The sequence below is a fragment of the Dipodomys ordii genome, unplaced genomic scaffold (genome assembly GCF_000151885.1).
Source record: "Dipodomys ordii isolate 6190 unplaced genomic scaffold, Dord_2.0 Scaffold125, whole genome shotgun sequence".
NCBI lineage: Eukaryota > Metazoa > Chordata > Mammalia > Rodentia > Heteromyidae > Dipodomys > Dipodomys ordii.
Genome location: NW_012267341.1, coordinates 3,611,014 through 3,625,807, shown reverse-complemented (window position 1 = coordinate 3,625,807; position 14,794 = coordinate 3,611,014). Strand labels below are relative to the sequence as shown.

At 43.7% G+C, this 14,794-nt stretch overlaps 1 protein-coding gene across 1 annotated transcript in view; it reads left to right on the top strand.

Annotated features, from left to right (window-relative positions):
• The first annotated feature begins 8,039 nt into the window (after positions 1 to 8,039).
• Accsl (1-aminocyclopropane-1-carboxylate synthase homolog (Arabidopsis)(non-functional)-like) overlaps positions 8,040 to 14,794 on the top strand; it is a 60,888-nt gene continuing 54,133 nt past the window's right edge. The window contains exons 1-2 of the mRNA XM_013029968.1: positions 8,040 to 8,071; positions 13,910 to 14,055. Coding sequence (XP_012885422.1) covers positions 8,040 to 8,071; positions 13,910 to 14,055 — 178 coding nt within the window. The remainder of the gene's footprint in view (positions 8,072 to 13,909; positions 14,056 to 14,794) is intronic.

Sequence of the window (14,794 nt, the reverse complement as noted above, 5' to 3'; positions counted from 1 at the left end):
CAGGCTCAGGCCCAACTTCCAGCCCACTCCTTCCCCCTGTCCTGGGTCTGGGGTCCACCCCAGGCCCTCGGCCTTATGGAGCTGTTGTTTCTTATCAAAATGACACCGTTTGTGGGTATTAGTATTGTCAAGGATTCAGGAAAATAGACGTCCTTCACAGAGCTGACATTGGTATAGGCTGAGGGGAAAGTTACATGACATCCTTGCTGAGGAAGGGATGGTAAAAATAAAGTATCTGGTGAGACTTTGGATCCAGCAGCTCTGCCCATAGGAACTTGTCCTCCAGAATCCACATAAAGCTGTGCCAACAGGTGGGTGTGGGGACATGACTGGCAGCACTGTTACCATAACCAAGAGTCATTTGAAATGTCCACGGAGGGGCTGATGATAAGGTAAATAAATGGTGAGACAACTTCATGAGGACACCATTGAAAAGACCCAGTGGACTGATGTGGCTAGTCTGCTGTCAGTGAAGAGAACCAGTTACAACATGGCATTTATATTGAGATATAATTTCCAGTTGTTTCCAGCTTTACTTAAACATCACTGACAAATTGCAACTGTATCTATTGAAGACACAGTGTGATGATTTGATAGATAGACACATCGTGAAATCGTTCCCATACTAAGCCACCTTCTGCATCTATCACCTTACAACACCTCTCCTGCCTGGGCAGCCTGCAACATCGCACATTGTTAAGTTTAGTCGCAACGTGGACATTAGATTCCCCAGAACTCATTCATGCCAGAGATGAATGTTTATACCCTTTGACCAACAAGATAGAATGTCGCTATTGCTGTGTGAGGATATGCATTATACCCATGTATATGCTTTATGTCTTGAAAAGGTTTAACCACATTTAAACAACTCTGTCTGCTAAAGTAATGAGAATTGTTACAACAAACAGCCAAAAATTCCTTGGCATACACATCATTGAATTTTATTTCTGGCTCATAAAGTCAAAGACAGATGCCAGTATGCCTCTGGTCTTCCAAGCAGTCGACCCAGAGTTCCAGTTCCATCCCACAGCTCTGTCATTTTCCATTTGGTGTGTTGTGGTTCTTCAAGGAAAATGTAGGAGCAAGGAGAGGGCATCTGTGTGTTTTCCACCATTCCCTGTGGCTGAGCCTACCAATGATGCCCTTCACTTCTGGTCACCTTTATTGGTCTTTGGGTGATTTGAGTGTGTCCTCTAGGGGTTTGTGTGTTGGAAGCTTGATCCCCAGTGCGATGATATCAAGAGACCTTTAAGAGGCAGAGTCTGGTATGAAAGGATTAGATCTAGCTGAGGTGCTGCTCTGGATTGGGAAAGTTCTTAGAGGCTCTGAGTTAATTCTCTCCAGAGGGTTGCTATTAAAAAAAAAAGAGAAAGAGAGAAAACCTGGATCCTTGCCTGCTCTGTCTTCCTGTTACACCATGGGATCTCTCCTCTCACTCAGAGCAGTATTGCTCCTCCCACCATTGTGATTCTCTCCACTCTGGTTTCCTCATCAGAGTAGAGCAGAGGCCAACTTCCAACAATTAGTTCTGAATAAACCTGAATAAACCTTTTTTCTTTCTAAGTTACCCAGCCTCAGGTATTTCATTATCATGATGTAAAACAGATGAATGCACACAATCAGATGACAGGGAAAAATAGGAAAAGAGAGCTAAGGTATACCTAGGAGAGTCAGAAATACAGTCTGATGAGCAACACAGTGTCTCATGAGTCACTTCTGTAATGTTTGGATAGTGTGTATGCATTTGTATTACTTTTGTAAGAGTTCATATGAATAAAGCAGGTTAATAATCCTTGTGCTGGATCTTTAAGACTCTGCCAGGGACAGGATGGGGTAGCTGCAATGGAAATGGCCTCTGTGATGGCCAGTCACTCCATTGTCATTTCTTGGCTGTGATTCAGTCTTTTGGACATTTTGGTAGGGGCAAGTTTCTCCATCTCTAGGTGAAAATAATAGCTCTGTTTGGGGATTTGGTGGCATCATGAACCTCTTAGAGTAATGCTCTCCCAAAGACATCCTGTCCTAATACCCAAAGTAATATGTCAGCTTATAGAAGGAGAATTAAGGGTGCTAATCTGCTGACCTTAAAATAAGGAGATTATCTGGAATGATCTGGATTATCTGGATGTCTAATGTAATTATGATGGATGACCCTTAAGGAGGATAGAACAGGGAGATCCAGAGGCAGCAGGGTTAGGAAGGCTGGGCTGGCCATTGCCAGCTCTAAAGATGGCGGAAGGGGCCATGGGCTAAGAATGTAGGCAGCCTCTAGATGTGGAGGAGGACAAGGATGTGGATTCTTTAGACTAGAGCCTCCAGAATGAAATGCAGCCAACACATCGATTTTAGTTAGCCGCAACTCTCAGATGTCTAATTTTCTTCTGAAAGCTACAATAAAAATTTGTGGTAATCTTGATAACCTAAGTTATCTTGATACCTAAGTTGGAGACCTCTCTCTTTCTCTCTCTCCCTCTCTCTATATATGTTTAACATATATACATACCTATGTGTGTATATACATACATAGGTATATACATATATATATAGCTATATACCTACCTATGTATATAACAGAGTATATACATATCTATGTGTGTATATAACTTATATATATATATATGTTATATACTCTAACACAGTAATTTCTGATTTTAGAGTCACACTATCTTGGCTCTGATTCCTAACCTCACTCCTCACCAGTTGTGTGACTTTAAGTAAATCACTCATTCTCTCCAAACCTCAGTTCCCTCATCTGTAAAGTAGGGTTGTATGGGCATTGGAGGACATTGTACTGGTATAATGGCATAGGATGCACCTCACACACCAAGTGTGTCCACTGTTACCAGGCAGGAGCAGTCCCTCTTTCACTTATGTCCTGGAGGGTTGGAGCTGGTCAAAGCCTGTCCTTGGACATTAATTTTTCCCAGTGTGTTTTTAAGGTGCTCCTGAAAGATAGCTGGAAGACAAAATTCTTTACAAACTACAGATCCTTAGGGATCACAGCATGATCGATAGAGACTTATTTAAGATTGTGGTCCAGATGTTCCTTCCTCAGCCTCCCCGCTGCCAAGTTCTCTCCTATATGCCTATGGGTGGGTCTTGCCCCCCCCCACCCCAGGAAAGGAGGCACCTATTCCGATTACTGTGTCCTTTTGGAATAGGAGACTTATTTGTTCTCCCTTTCTTTGAGTCCCTGACAGAGTCTACTGGTTTGAGGTTGATGAAACACTCCATCTACTTGATGCTTCAAAACCACATGAAATAGGTGAAATTTTGGATGGAGAAGGTTTTGTTTTGTTTTTAACCAATAAAAAGCAAGACTGCCTCTCTCCCCATGCTGTGTCCTTTGTGGTCAACTAGTCTGGTAAGAACTTTTTATTCTTTTAATTATCCAGCCCCATTTGGAGTAGGACAGACCGTGATTTGGAGTTTAATGAGGGAGCCTTTTGACATTGTTACTGTTATTATTGTTTCTGGATAAGGAGTGTCTCCAATTATTTTCTCTGATGTCTGGGTAAGGGGCCAAGGAGGCCGGAATTCAGCCAAAGAGAAATCACTCATAGTTTTTATTTCACTAAAACCCAATCCTGACCCAAAGTTGAGGAGCTGGATTACCATCCATCCTCACAGGGCAAGAGATGAGCTCACTGTTGTTTGTGAAGGTCCTGGTCTTTCACTACCTGGGATGAGGGGAAAACAAAACACACTACCATCACTCAGAGAGCTTCACTTACCTATATGTTCTCTGGGCCATCTATACATTGATGTAAAGTGAATATTTTTTGAAAATTTGAAAAGGATATTCTAACTTTTGGGGATAGCCCACAAGGTGAGCTGCAGCAAGCTGAGTAGCCTATCCCCATCATGCTTCATTTCCAAGCATAAATGAGGTATGTGCTTGTTGTAGACAATATGAGAAATAACAAAATATATCTTGAGAAGTGCCTGTAGACCCAGTTACTTGGAAAGCTAAGGCAGGAAGATGGCTTGATTATAAAATATGTAAGATTTCTCTTTCTTTCTTTCCTTCTTTCTTTCTTTCTTTCTTTCTTTCTTTCTTTCTTTCTTTCTTTCTTTCTTTCTTTCTTCCTTCCTTTCTTTTTATTTCTTTCTGGGCCTGAGCTCTGTCCCTGAGTTTTTTCACTCAAAGCTAGTACTCTACCACTTTGAGTCACAGCGCCACTTCTGGCTTTCTGGTGGTTAATCAAAGGTAAGAATCTCCCAGACTTTCCTGCTTGGACTGGTTTCAAACTGTGATCCTCAGATCTCAGCCTCCTGAATAGCTATGATTGCTAGGTATGATCTGCCAGAACCCAGCGGCAGTGTGGGATTTCTTACTTAAAGGCCTCACATGGGTATCTACAATTGCACAGCCTATGTCCCATGGTCTTGAGAGATGGGTGATAATGCTTTTAGGCTATGGTCTATTCCATGTCCTGGTGGCTCAAGAGAGTTGGTTGTGGGTGATGGGCAACCATATGGTTTGTAATCAAGCTTGTTTCAAAGAATTTGTTTGAAACTTAGATATAATTTTTTCTGTCATCCCAACCCTCAAAAATAACTACCACTACTTGACACAATAGTTCCAGATTTATCTGGGCAATTACAAAAAAAATTACAAGGCTATATAAAAGTATAGTCTTGTCAGAAATAGAGTCTTACTGTCTGTAGATTTGTGAAACTTCTTTATCCACTTCATGATAAATCCTAGCCATGCTTCTCCAAAAGTTCATGTACATCTTTCATTCTATTTAATAGCTGCCTAGAAGTCTGTCATTTGGATATGCTATAATTTGTCTGATCTATCTATGAATCAGCATTTGGGTTGTTTTTAATTTTTCTTTATATAATGGCACAATGAATATTCTTTTCTTTTTTTCTTTTTGGTGCTGGTCCTAGGGCTTGAACTCAGGGTCTGGGTGCTGTCCTGAGCTTCTATTTGCTCTAGGCTAGAGATCTACTACTTGAGCCAGAGCTTTACTCCTAGCTTTTTTTGGGGGGGAGGGGTAATTTATTGGAGATAAGAGTCTTATGGACTTTCCTACTTTTCTAGCTTCAAACTGTAATCCTCAGACCTCAGAACCTTCTGAGTAGCTAGGATTACAGGCATGAGCTTCCAGTGCTCAGAAAAGAATCTAACAAGTAATTTGTGAATTTGAGTAAGAGCTACCAAATTGCTCTGTGAAAATATTAGAGTGACATATGTCTTCTCCAGCTGCCTGTGGTTCCTACATCCTTATCATCACAGGATATTATCCATCTTTCAAAAATATTGCCTTCAGAAAGAAAAGTACCACATGTTCTCTTTTATATTTGGGAGATGAAAGTCTGATCCCACAGACATAGGTTAGAGTAATGGTTACCAGAGAAGGGGAGGGGTGTAGGGGAGGGGGGTAAAAATGTGGTTAAAAGAACAGGAGAGGAGCGCAATTGGACTTTGGGACTAACTATGTTCTATAGTTCACTAGAGTAATGAGCATTGGTGACAACTAATTGAAATGCTCAAAATAGCTAGTAGATACTGGAGGCATAGCTCAAGTAATAAAGCCATGTGTGGGAAAAAAAGGCAGCCACTCAAGAACCTGAAGCCTTGCGTTCATGCCCCAGAACTAGCATCAAAATAGCCAGTAGAAAAAAGAACAGTGAGTAGAAAGAATGTTGGATGTTCCATCTATTTTTCTGTGAACAATATAATATTATTTTTTCTAATGGATGAATAAGATTCCATTGTGTATAAGTACCACTTTTTTTGATCCACACATCTATTGTAGGGTATGTGGGCTGTTTCCATTAGTTGGCTATTATAAATAATGCAGCAATGAATATGGATGAATTATAATGTTCAGGGTAGATGCCCAAGAGTGGTATGGCTGAGTTCTATGTTTAGTTTTTTGAGGAATCTCCAAACCACCATCCAGAGTGATTGTACTAGTTTACACTTCCACCAACAGTACAATAGGATTACTTTTTCTCCACATTCCTGTATTTGTTGTTGAAATTATTGGTGTTGGCCAATCTAACTGGAGTGAGATGGAATATTAAAGTTATTTTGATTTGTATTTCTTTTTATTACCAGTGATGTTGAGCATTTCCTTATGTATCTATTTGTCATTTTTACTCCTTCTGAGAAGTCTCTCTTTAGTTTCTTAGTCAATTTATTAATTGGTTTATTACTTGTAGGGGGATAATTTATTGAGTTCCTTGTATATTTTGGATAGTAAGCCCTTGTTATATGTATTGTTGGTAAAGATCTTCCCCCAGTCTTTTGGCTGTCTTTCTGGTTTAGTAACTATTTTTAATTTCCCTTTTTTTTTAAGTAGGAAAACTAAAAATCTCCAAGTGGATATATTTCTTTTTGCAATGCTGGGAATGGAATTCAGAGCTTCTAGTGTGCTAGGCAGACTCTCCATCACTGAACTACACTTTGAGCCCAATCAGACAATTTTAACATGATTAAATTATTATCATTTCCAAGCATTTGTTCATGATTAGTAAGGTTAGCATAAACATCTCTCAATATGCTTATTGGATACATTTATTCTTTCTTGAATTACCTATTCATGCCCTATCCTGCTATTTCTCAAGGTAGTTTTTTTCTTATTAACTTATAAGTTCTTTGCATATTAGGGGTAATTATCCTCTACTTGTCATATAGTCTAAATACTGTGCCCAAGTTGCTTGTCATTTGGCTTTCTGTTTTACATCTTCCCATAATTTACAACTAGTAGTTTTGAGTCTTTGCCAAATACTAGGTACAGTAAGAGTTGCTTTATAAAAGAACTAGAGGCATGGATCAAATAGTAGAGTATCTGCCGGGCAAGGCCCTGAGTTTAGATCCTATTACCACCAAAATTGCTTTGTAACAATTATCCAATTCTTACCAAAAAAATTGAAGTAGAAGGGGAAACTGTGGTTTTATTTACCATTCCAGGCTCAAAGTCCACCTGTTCCACTGGACAGGTCCAACCACTGGCCTCAATACACCAAACAAAGAGACATGATGGTGAGCGCCTTGGTTAGACAGCACTACAGTACATCCCTTAGCCATCTTTAGGGTATAGACACTTCTCAAGTTAAACAGGAAGTGCTGAGGGCAGAGGATAAGAAAGATAGGAAGAACTAAAATGGTCCCAGGTTGCAGATGTGTCCAGAAGTGCTTTGACAGGCTGTCTCAAGATGGTGCAGGCTCACCTATCACCTTGTTACCATGACCGTCATTGACGTCTAGCAAGTGGTCCAACTTTTGGGGGGGGTTCTAAGATGGCTATAAAGTGACTGCAGGAGAAAAACAGCCCAGGACAGAGGATAAAGACATAAAATGGAGGAGTCAGGAATGCCCAACAGTTTTTAAGTTGCCTCTTACAGCGTCAGGCAGAGCCGTGGCACTGGTGGTATGAATTTGTAAGCCAGGGTTGATGGATTTGCTATAATAGCTGAGTTTATCCTGAAAATAAGATCTATAGAGCCAGCAATGGATAGTTTTGGTCACTGCATCTAGGAAAAAGGAAACCTCCTTTCTCCTGTGTGACATTATGTATGCCCCTTGCAGGGATCTTGGGTCACAGCCTTACAGAAAACAGAAAGCCATCTTCAAGGACGCCAATGCTCCCCATTTAACCCAAGGCCAAGCTCGTAAGGAGAAAGATGGTGCCAGGTGGCTGAAGCGGGCTGATGCTCTGTCTTCCTGTGGCATGTCTGTGCCACCTGCTCTTTCTCTGCCATATTTCTTTTCTACTACCTTTCCTATCACCTTTCCTATGCTCATATCTTGCCTGAATGCTTTTATGGCCAGACACAAGGATCGAGGTCAACTTAGCTGCCCTAAACTTTCTGTTAACACCAGTTTCAGCCAACTCCTTCCTCTAACTCACCACTTACGTGTTTTCTGTAGAAAGGAGGTTGACGTTCTTCACTCTCATTCTGACAAGTCTGACTAGGAAGCCCCAAGAGGCGGTCTCAAGCTAAGTCCTGGAAACCCTTTGCTCACAGGCCTCTTCTCAAGATGTCTTTCCTGGCAGGCTGCCCACGCTGGGAAGGGTATGGCCCTGGTGCCCGTGCCTCAGCCAAAATCGTGAGTGAGGCCAGCTGGCACTCCTTCTCCAGCCTTGTCTCGGGCTCCCTCTCCCTGCCTAGGGCACCTTCATGGGCTCTTGTTCTCTTCCTACTTCCATTCAAACCATTCTCCCTACAATGGAGCTGAAAAGTGGGATGTTCTCTGCTGTCAGTCTGAGGCAGGGAAGACAGATGAGGTGACAGCGAAATTATATTGTTTTACACAAATACCAAAGGAGCCAGACTCAGAAACTAGAACCAGGAAACAACTACAAAAGCAGTTTAAACTCTCTTCCCACCATGCTTCCTTTCTGATGTTAAGTTCTAAGCATGGGAGACATAGAAAGGCTATCTATCAATCAGCCTTCTCCTTGAAATGATAAAAAGCTAAAAACTCTTCATGAATAGGAAGAGAAGAAAATGAGAAGCATAGCTGGGAAAAAAAGAAGCCCTAAAACTCACTTATTATCCAGGAAGGCTTAGATTCATCTCTGTATTTTAGAATAATAAGTAAATGGTACCCATGTTGGCCACTGAGAACTTTGTCTAATGGTTGAAGGTTGTTTGATCACATGACCACATGACCCTGTGTATCCCCCCCAACTCAAAAAATAAATAAATAAAGGCAGCAGATAACAGGTGTCATGTTGAGTCTTGAACTCCCATTTCCTGACAAAAAGCGCAGACAATGTTTCTCTTTTGTTTCTTGTTTCTCACTATTTTAACCCTGTTATGCTAAATTTTTTGCCTTGTGAGACTCACCTTTTTATAAGACATCTGAAGTGTTTCTCCTGTGTGGATCTCAAGGACCTGTGGTTGTGCATGGAAGCTGATCCGAGTTAGAAGAAAAGCAGTTAGGAAATTGTAACCTATAAAACTTGCCTGTGGCAGGATAAGTTGATAAGCTAAAACCTGCCTGCCTGACCAAGAAATGGAGGCTGGTACTACAAAAGAATGAGGGAATAAGGACAAAAGAATGAGGAGGCCAGAGACTGGTGGCTCATGCCTGCAATTTTAGCTACTCAGGAGGCAGAGATCTGATGATCTGTGTGGTTCAAAGGCACCCCAGGCAGAAAAGTCCATGAGACTCTTATCTCCAATTAACCACCAGAAAACCGGAAGTGGAGTTGTGGCTCAAAGTGGTAGAGTGCCAGCCTTGAGCATAAAACTCAGGGGCAGCACCAAGGCCCTTAGTTTAAGCCTAGGACTACCAGAAGAAAAGACTGAGGAAGACAGCGCAAGATGGCTGACTTCGTCTCAAGTGCTTTCTCTGTCCTATTTCTTTACTTTTCTTTCTTTCCTTCTTTCTTCCGTGTGTGTGTGTGTGTGTGTGTGTGTGTGTGTGTGTGTGTGTGTGTTCTGGGGCTTGAACTCAGGTTCTAGGTGCTTTCCTCTGCCTTTTCCTCTGAAGGCTAGAGTTCTACCACTTGCATGACAGCTTTTTTGCTGGTTAATTGGAGATAAGAATCCCACAGACTTTTCTGGCTAGCTTTGAATTGCAATCCTCCGATCTCAGCCTTCAGCATAGCTAGAATTATCAATGTGAGCCATCGATTCCCTTCCCTATTACTTCTTTTACTTATTGACATACTCATATGTTCCTAAGGCACCATGTGTATCTGCTTCTCCTTTGAGATGTTAAAAAAAACAACAACCCTGTAAACTCTTTTACTAGAGTAAAAAAGATAGGGTATTTTTGTTAAGTTTTTTTTTTTTTGGTTGTTATTGGTTGTGGGGTTTGAACTCAGGACCTGCCTGCAGTCCCTGAGCTTTTATTGTTCAAGGCTAGTTACCACTTTGAGTCACAGTTCCACTTCTAGTTTTCTAGTGGTTAATTGGAGATAAGAGTCTCACTGACTCTCCTGCCCAGGCTGGCTTTGAATCACAATCCTCAGATCTCAGCCTCCTGAATAGCTAGGATTACAGGTATGAATCACCAGTGCCTGGCTTGTAGATTATATTATTTTGTTGTTGTTCAGTAGTTTTACAAAGAAGTTACAATTTCACAGGTCAGGTTAAGAGGACAATGCTTCTTGGTCAATATCATCCCTTCCTTCATTCTCCCCCTCCCAACACTACCCTCAGGTTACATATCTCATTTTTTATATAATGTACATTGCATATAGTAACTACATTTGCTTACCCTTCCTTCCGCTGTTCCTGTTTCCCCCTTTCTTTACATGTTCCCCCCAAACATGTTTTCATTTCGTGGTCATCATTTGTAATGTGGCAATTTGTAGGCACCCAGGCAAGAGGAAGTCTTTAAAAATCACCTATTATCCATGGGTTTGGGTAGATCTTACCTCCATGTTTCAGAGTCTAAACTGCACCTATCTTAGTTATCCAGAATACCGTGAAAGGTGTAGAGAATATTCTCCCAGCTCAGAAATTAGTGGGGCTCAGATAAGAGCCTCATTTTGAGTCCTTTTCCCACATAAGGAGCAGAAAATGTTTCTTCCTTTTTTCCCCATTACTCCCTGCTTTCTCCTATCATATTTGAGGCCAGCAGACTTCATCTTTGGGTTTCTGATTGCCAGGGAAACAAGACCATGGCCACAGACCTTTAGGCTTTCTGGGAGAATATGCTGAAACTTTTATTAGATATTGGCTGTGGGTGGATGAGTACTGTTTAACATTCTAAAACATGGTGATGAGAGAGGCCTGCCCAAGCCCAGGCACAATACGTGATTTTAGGAATTTCCTTTGCCAAGCATGCTTTCCAATTCCTTGTCCTTTTAGAGAATTACAACTTTTTTGTGTGTGGGGGGATGACCTTGGGTTTGAACTCAGGACCTTGCACTTCTTTTTGTTGTTGTTATCGGTCATGGGGCTTGAACTCTGGTCCTGGGCACTATCCCTCAGCTCTTCAGCTCAAGGAGAGCGCTCTACCACTTGAGCCACAGCACCACTTCCGGTTTTCTGGGTGATTTATTGGAGATAAAAGTCTCAGGAAGTTTCCTGTCTTAGCTGGCTTTGAACTGAGATCCTCAGATCTCAACCTCCTGAGTAGCTAGGATTATAGGTGTGAGCCACCAATGCCTGGCAAAGGACCTTGCATTTCTTAAGCAGGCATTTTTGTCACTTGAACCCCTGGATCAGCCACTTTTTGCATTAATTATTTTCAAAATATCTTCTCTCATTTTTATGCCTTGGCAGGCCCGGACTGTAATCCTCCTGTTTGTGCTTTCCTTTCTGTTTCTGAGCTGACAGGTGCACTCTATTGTATGCTCAGCTGAGTTTACAGCACTTCAACATCTCAAAGGAGGAGGAAGAGAGGGGAGATCTTTGTGTCTCCTGTTCCTTAGCTTAACCTCTCAAGGTAGGTATGGTGGGAGGAGAGCTAGTTGCTTTGGTATCACAGTTTTTACTTCCTGGTTGTAATGTCTGCTTCTGGTCCTTTTAATATTTATTAATTTCCCTGTGTCTCCTATCCTGCTTCACTTGATGCAGGGATGTGCTTCTAATCTTCTAATGTACCATCTGATCTAGAAACAGGCCATCATTCATAGTGAACACACAAATGTGTTTGGGTGTTTGCTACAAAGAGAAGGGCAGGCATTTGTGTGTGTGTGTGTGTGTGTGAGAGAGAGAGAGAGAGAGAGAGAAAGAGAGAGAGACAGGGGCTGGAAGCTCTATCAGAGGTGAAGGGCAGAGAAGGCCTCCTCTGGAGGCCTGAGCAAGAGGAGGAAGCAACAGAATGGGTTCCCAGGCTTGTGGGGGAGGGGAAGAAGAGCGCAGGGGGAGCAAGGGAACATTCTTGGAATGATCATGGGGAAACACTAGTAACTTTTTAAGGGCACATTGAGCAGATGAAGGAGGCTGGGTCATTTTTCACAAGGCACTCATTAAACCATCCTTTTCCAGAAGAACCACAAGGGATCTGGAGGGACAGAGGAGAAGCAGACGGGCCCCAGTTGGAGTTCAGCTCCTCATCCTGCTAAGTGATTATGTGGCCCCCTCAGAGCCCCAGTTTCTTTGCGTATGCAGCTAAAGAAAACCTTCTCTGCAGGGCCACCAGAAGATGGAGATAACATAAGATCCAGCCCTGGCTGGGTGCTGGTGGCTCACACCTGTCATCCTAGCTACTCAGGAGGCTGAGGATCTCGGTTCAAAGCCAGCCCAAGTAAGAAAGTCTAGAAACTCTTCATCTCCAATGAACCACCACAAAAGCTGGAAGTGGTGCTGTGGCTCAAGTGGTAGTACTTGTTTTGAGCATAAAAGCTAAAGGGACAGAGTCCAGGCCCTGAGTTCAAGCACCCTGCCCTGAGTTCAAGCACCCTGCCCTGTTTCTAGCATGGAGTAGCTAATACATAAAGACCATTGCTATGTACTTACCCCAAACAAGGTTTCAAAGATCACATTATCTTCAAAACCACCTGAGGGTATAAGAAAAATGTATAGCTACACTATCAAAATTTCCTCCCCCATTCCTCTGTCCTGTTCTCTGCGTTTACTTTTTCTTTTTTTCTTTCTTTCTTTGTAAATCATGGGGCTTGAACTAAGGGCCTGAGCACCGTCTCTGAGTTTTGTGCTCGATCCCTTTGAGCCACAACTCTCCTTCTGGTTCTCTGGTGGTTACTTGGAGATAAGAGTCTCATGGAGGGCTGGGAAAGTAGCTCAGAGGTAGAGTGCATGCCTTGCAAGCATGAGGCCCTGGGTTCGATTCCTCAGCACCACATAAACAGAAAAAGCCGGAAGTGGCGCTGTGGCTCAAGTGGTAGAGCGCTAGCCTTGAGCTGAAGAGCTGAGGGACAGTGCCCAGGCCCAGAGTTCAGGCCCCATGACCGGAAAAAAAAAAAAAAGAGTCTCATGGACTTTTCTGCTCAGGCAGGCATCAAACTGTGGTTCTCAGATCTCAACCTCCTGAGTAGCTGAGATTATAGGCATGAGTCACCAGCACCTGCCTTTATTTTCTTATTAGGCTTGAGTTCAGTTGTTCCTTGATGGCCTTGGGAGAGGAGGAAACACAGGGGTTGGGCCACCATCGAACCATCTCAAGGTACCAATGGAAAGTCTGGGTGAGGGTTCCCTTTGTTCTGCAATCCCACATGCACTTGTCAACAACCAGCATGGCTCAGTCTCCAGGGATGCCAGGACAGGACACAGTAGTCAGCTCTGAAGAAATCAGCAGTGACTGAAAGTTAGTGACGTCCAAAGGACATTTTTCTTGGTGGGTCTTGCCAAGATATTCATTTCACAGAAGGCTCTGGCTCCTTCAGACAGCCTTTCCCGTCGGCCACGTGCCTCCTCCTGGTAGACAAAGTTGCACAATTGGTTTTCCAAGCAAATTTAGATCCAGTCTCCTTCCTGTTACAGACTTGCCTAACAGGGAAACTGCTCCAAGCTTGGGGACATGGGGCCTGTGTGCAGAGAACAGGTGGCATGTGTCTGCTAGGAAATGGCCAGGAGCTCCCAGAAAGCCTCTTGGCTCAGTGTCACCAGAGTGGTAGCTCTGGATGGGGGTAGTGGTGGGGTGGGGTGGAGTGGGAGACACTTCATTTCAGTCTTCAAGACTTTCTGGGGACAGGTCAGAGTTGGAGCTCAAGGACCTTCACATGAAAGGCAGATGCAGAATTGTCCTGGGTTAGAAGGGATCTGCCACCTTCCCTCCAACTCCCCATGTATCAGAGAGGGAAATGGAAGCCCTGGAAGTTGTCTAAAGCAATGCAGCAAGTTTCCCATGTCCTCCAGCGAGACCTCTGGCACTAGTGTGAGTTTCTAGGGAGGGGTGGGCCTGGAATATGGTAGAACCTAAACGGCTGGGGGGAGGGGAAGATTCAAAGTGGGGCGAGCTGAGCACAGAGGTTCACCTCCTCACCCCCTTCTGCCCCTGTGTGCGACATCTTCCCCCATCCAGTTTGGTACTCTCCTTTGGTCAGAAGTCACAATGCCTGGGACATCACCCTGGCTACTCGGTCGCAGCCTCTCCAGATTCACACACCATCAAGGTCCTTACCTCCAATCTCAGCGGCCACACCACCTTCAAGGAGGTGGAATTAGGAGGTAGGTGGAGCGTTTGGGAGGTGATTAAGTCACCAGCGTGGTGCTCTGAAGAGTGGGAATGCTGCCTTGATAAGCAATGGAAGACCCCAGATTTCCTCCCTCTGTGAGCCAGAAAGCAGGCCCTCCCTCTCCAGACACCCCCACATGGGCTGGCAACTTGACCTGAGACTTCCAGAACTATGAGGAATAAGTTTCTGTTGTTCATAAGCCACCCAGCTAGTGGGAATTTCAACAAATGAGGCCAGATGCCTTCTTAGGTGCCCCTGGGTTGCTTTGGGAAGCGGGAGCTTTATTTCCTGCATTCCTTCCGGGCTGCCCTAACAGCTTCCTGGCACCTTTCATCTTTCTCTGCCTGTTCTGTGTAGGTGTGCTGCTACCCTGGGTGGTTTCAAGGATCCTTCTAGATAATGGGAGGCGGAAGTGCTCTTGTAAAGGGAGTGCTGCTCCCTGGAGAGGTGATTCTAGCTAATGATTTATGGGAGGGAGGGCAGTAGTGGTGAAGGGGGAAGCTGCACTTCCTGGCAGGAAGTTGGTGGGGGGTGGAGGAGACCAGCTGGAGAGGTGGGAAAGCTGAGGCCAATGGCGTGACTTTCCCTTGGGAGCAGCAGGCAGGCTGGATAATGGCCGGTTGGAGATAGAGCTGTTCCGGCCTCTGCCCGTTCAGTTGTTTACTTCACAAATAGGCCTCAAGTCCTCACCCCAGGACCCAGGGCAGCACTATGCCCATGCTGAAAAAAGG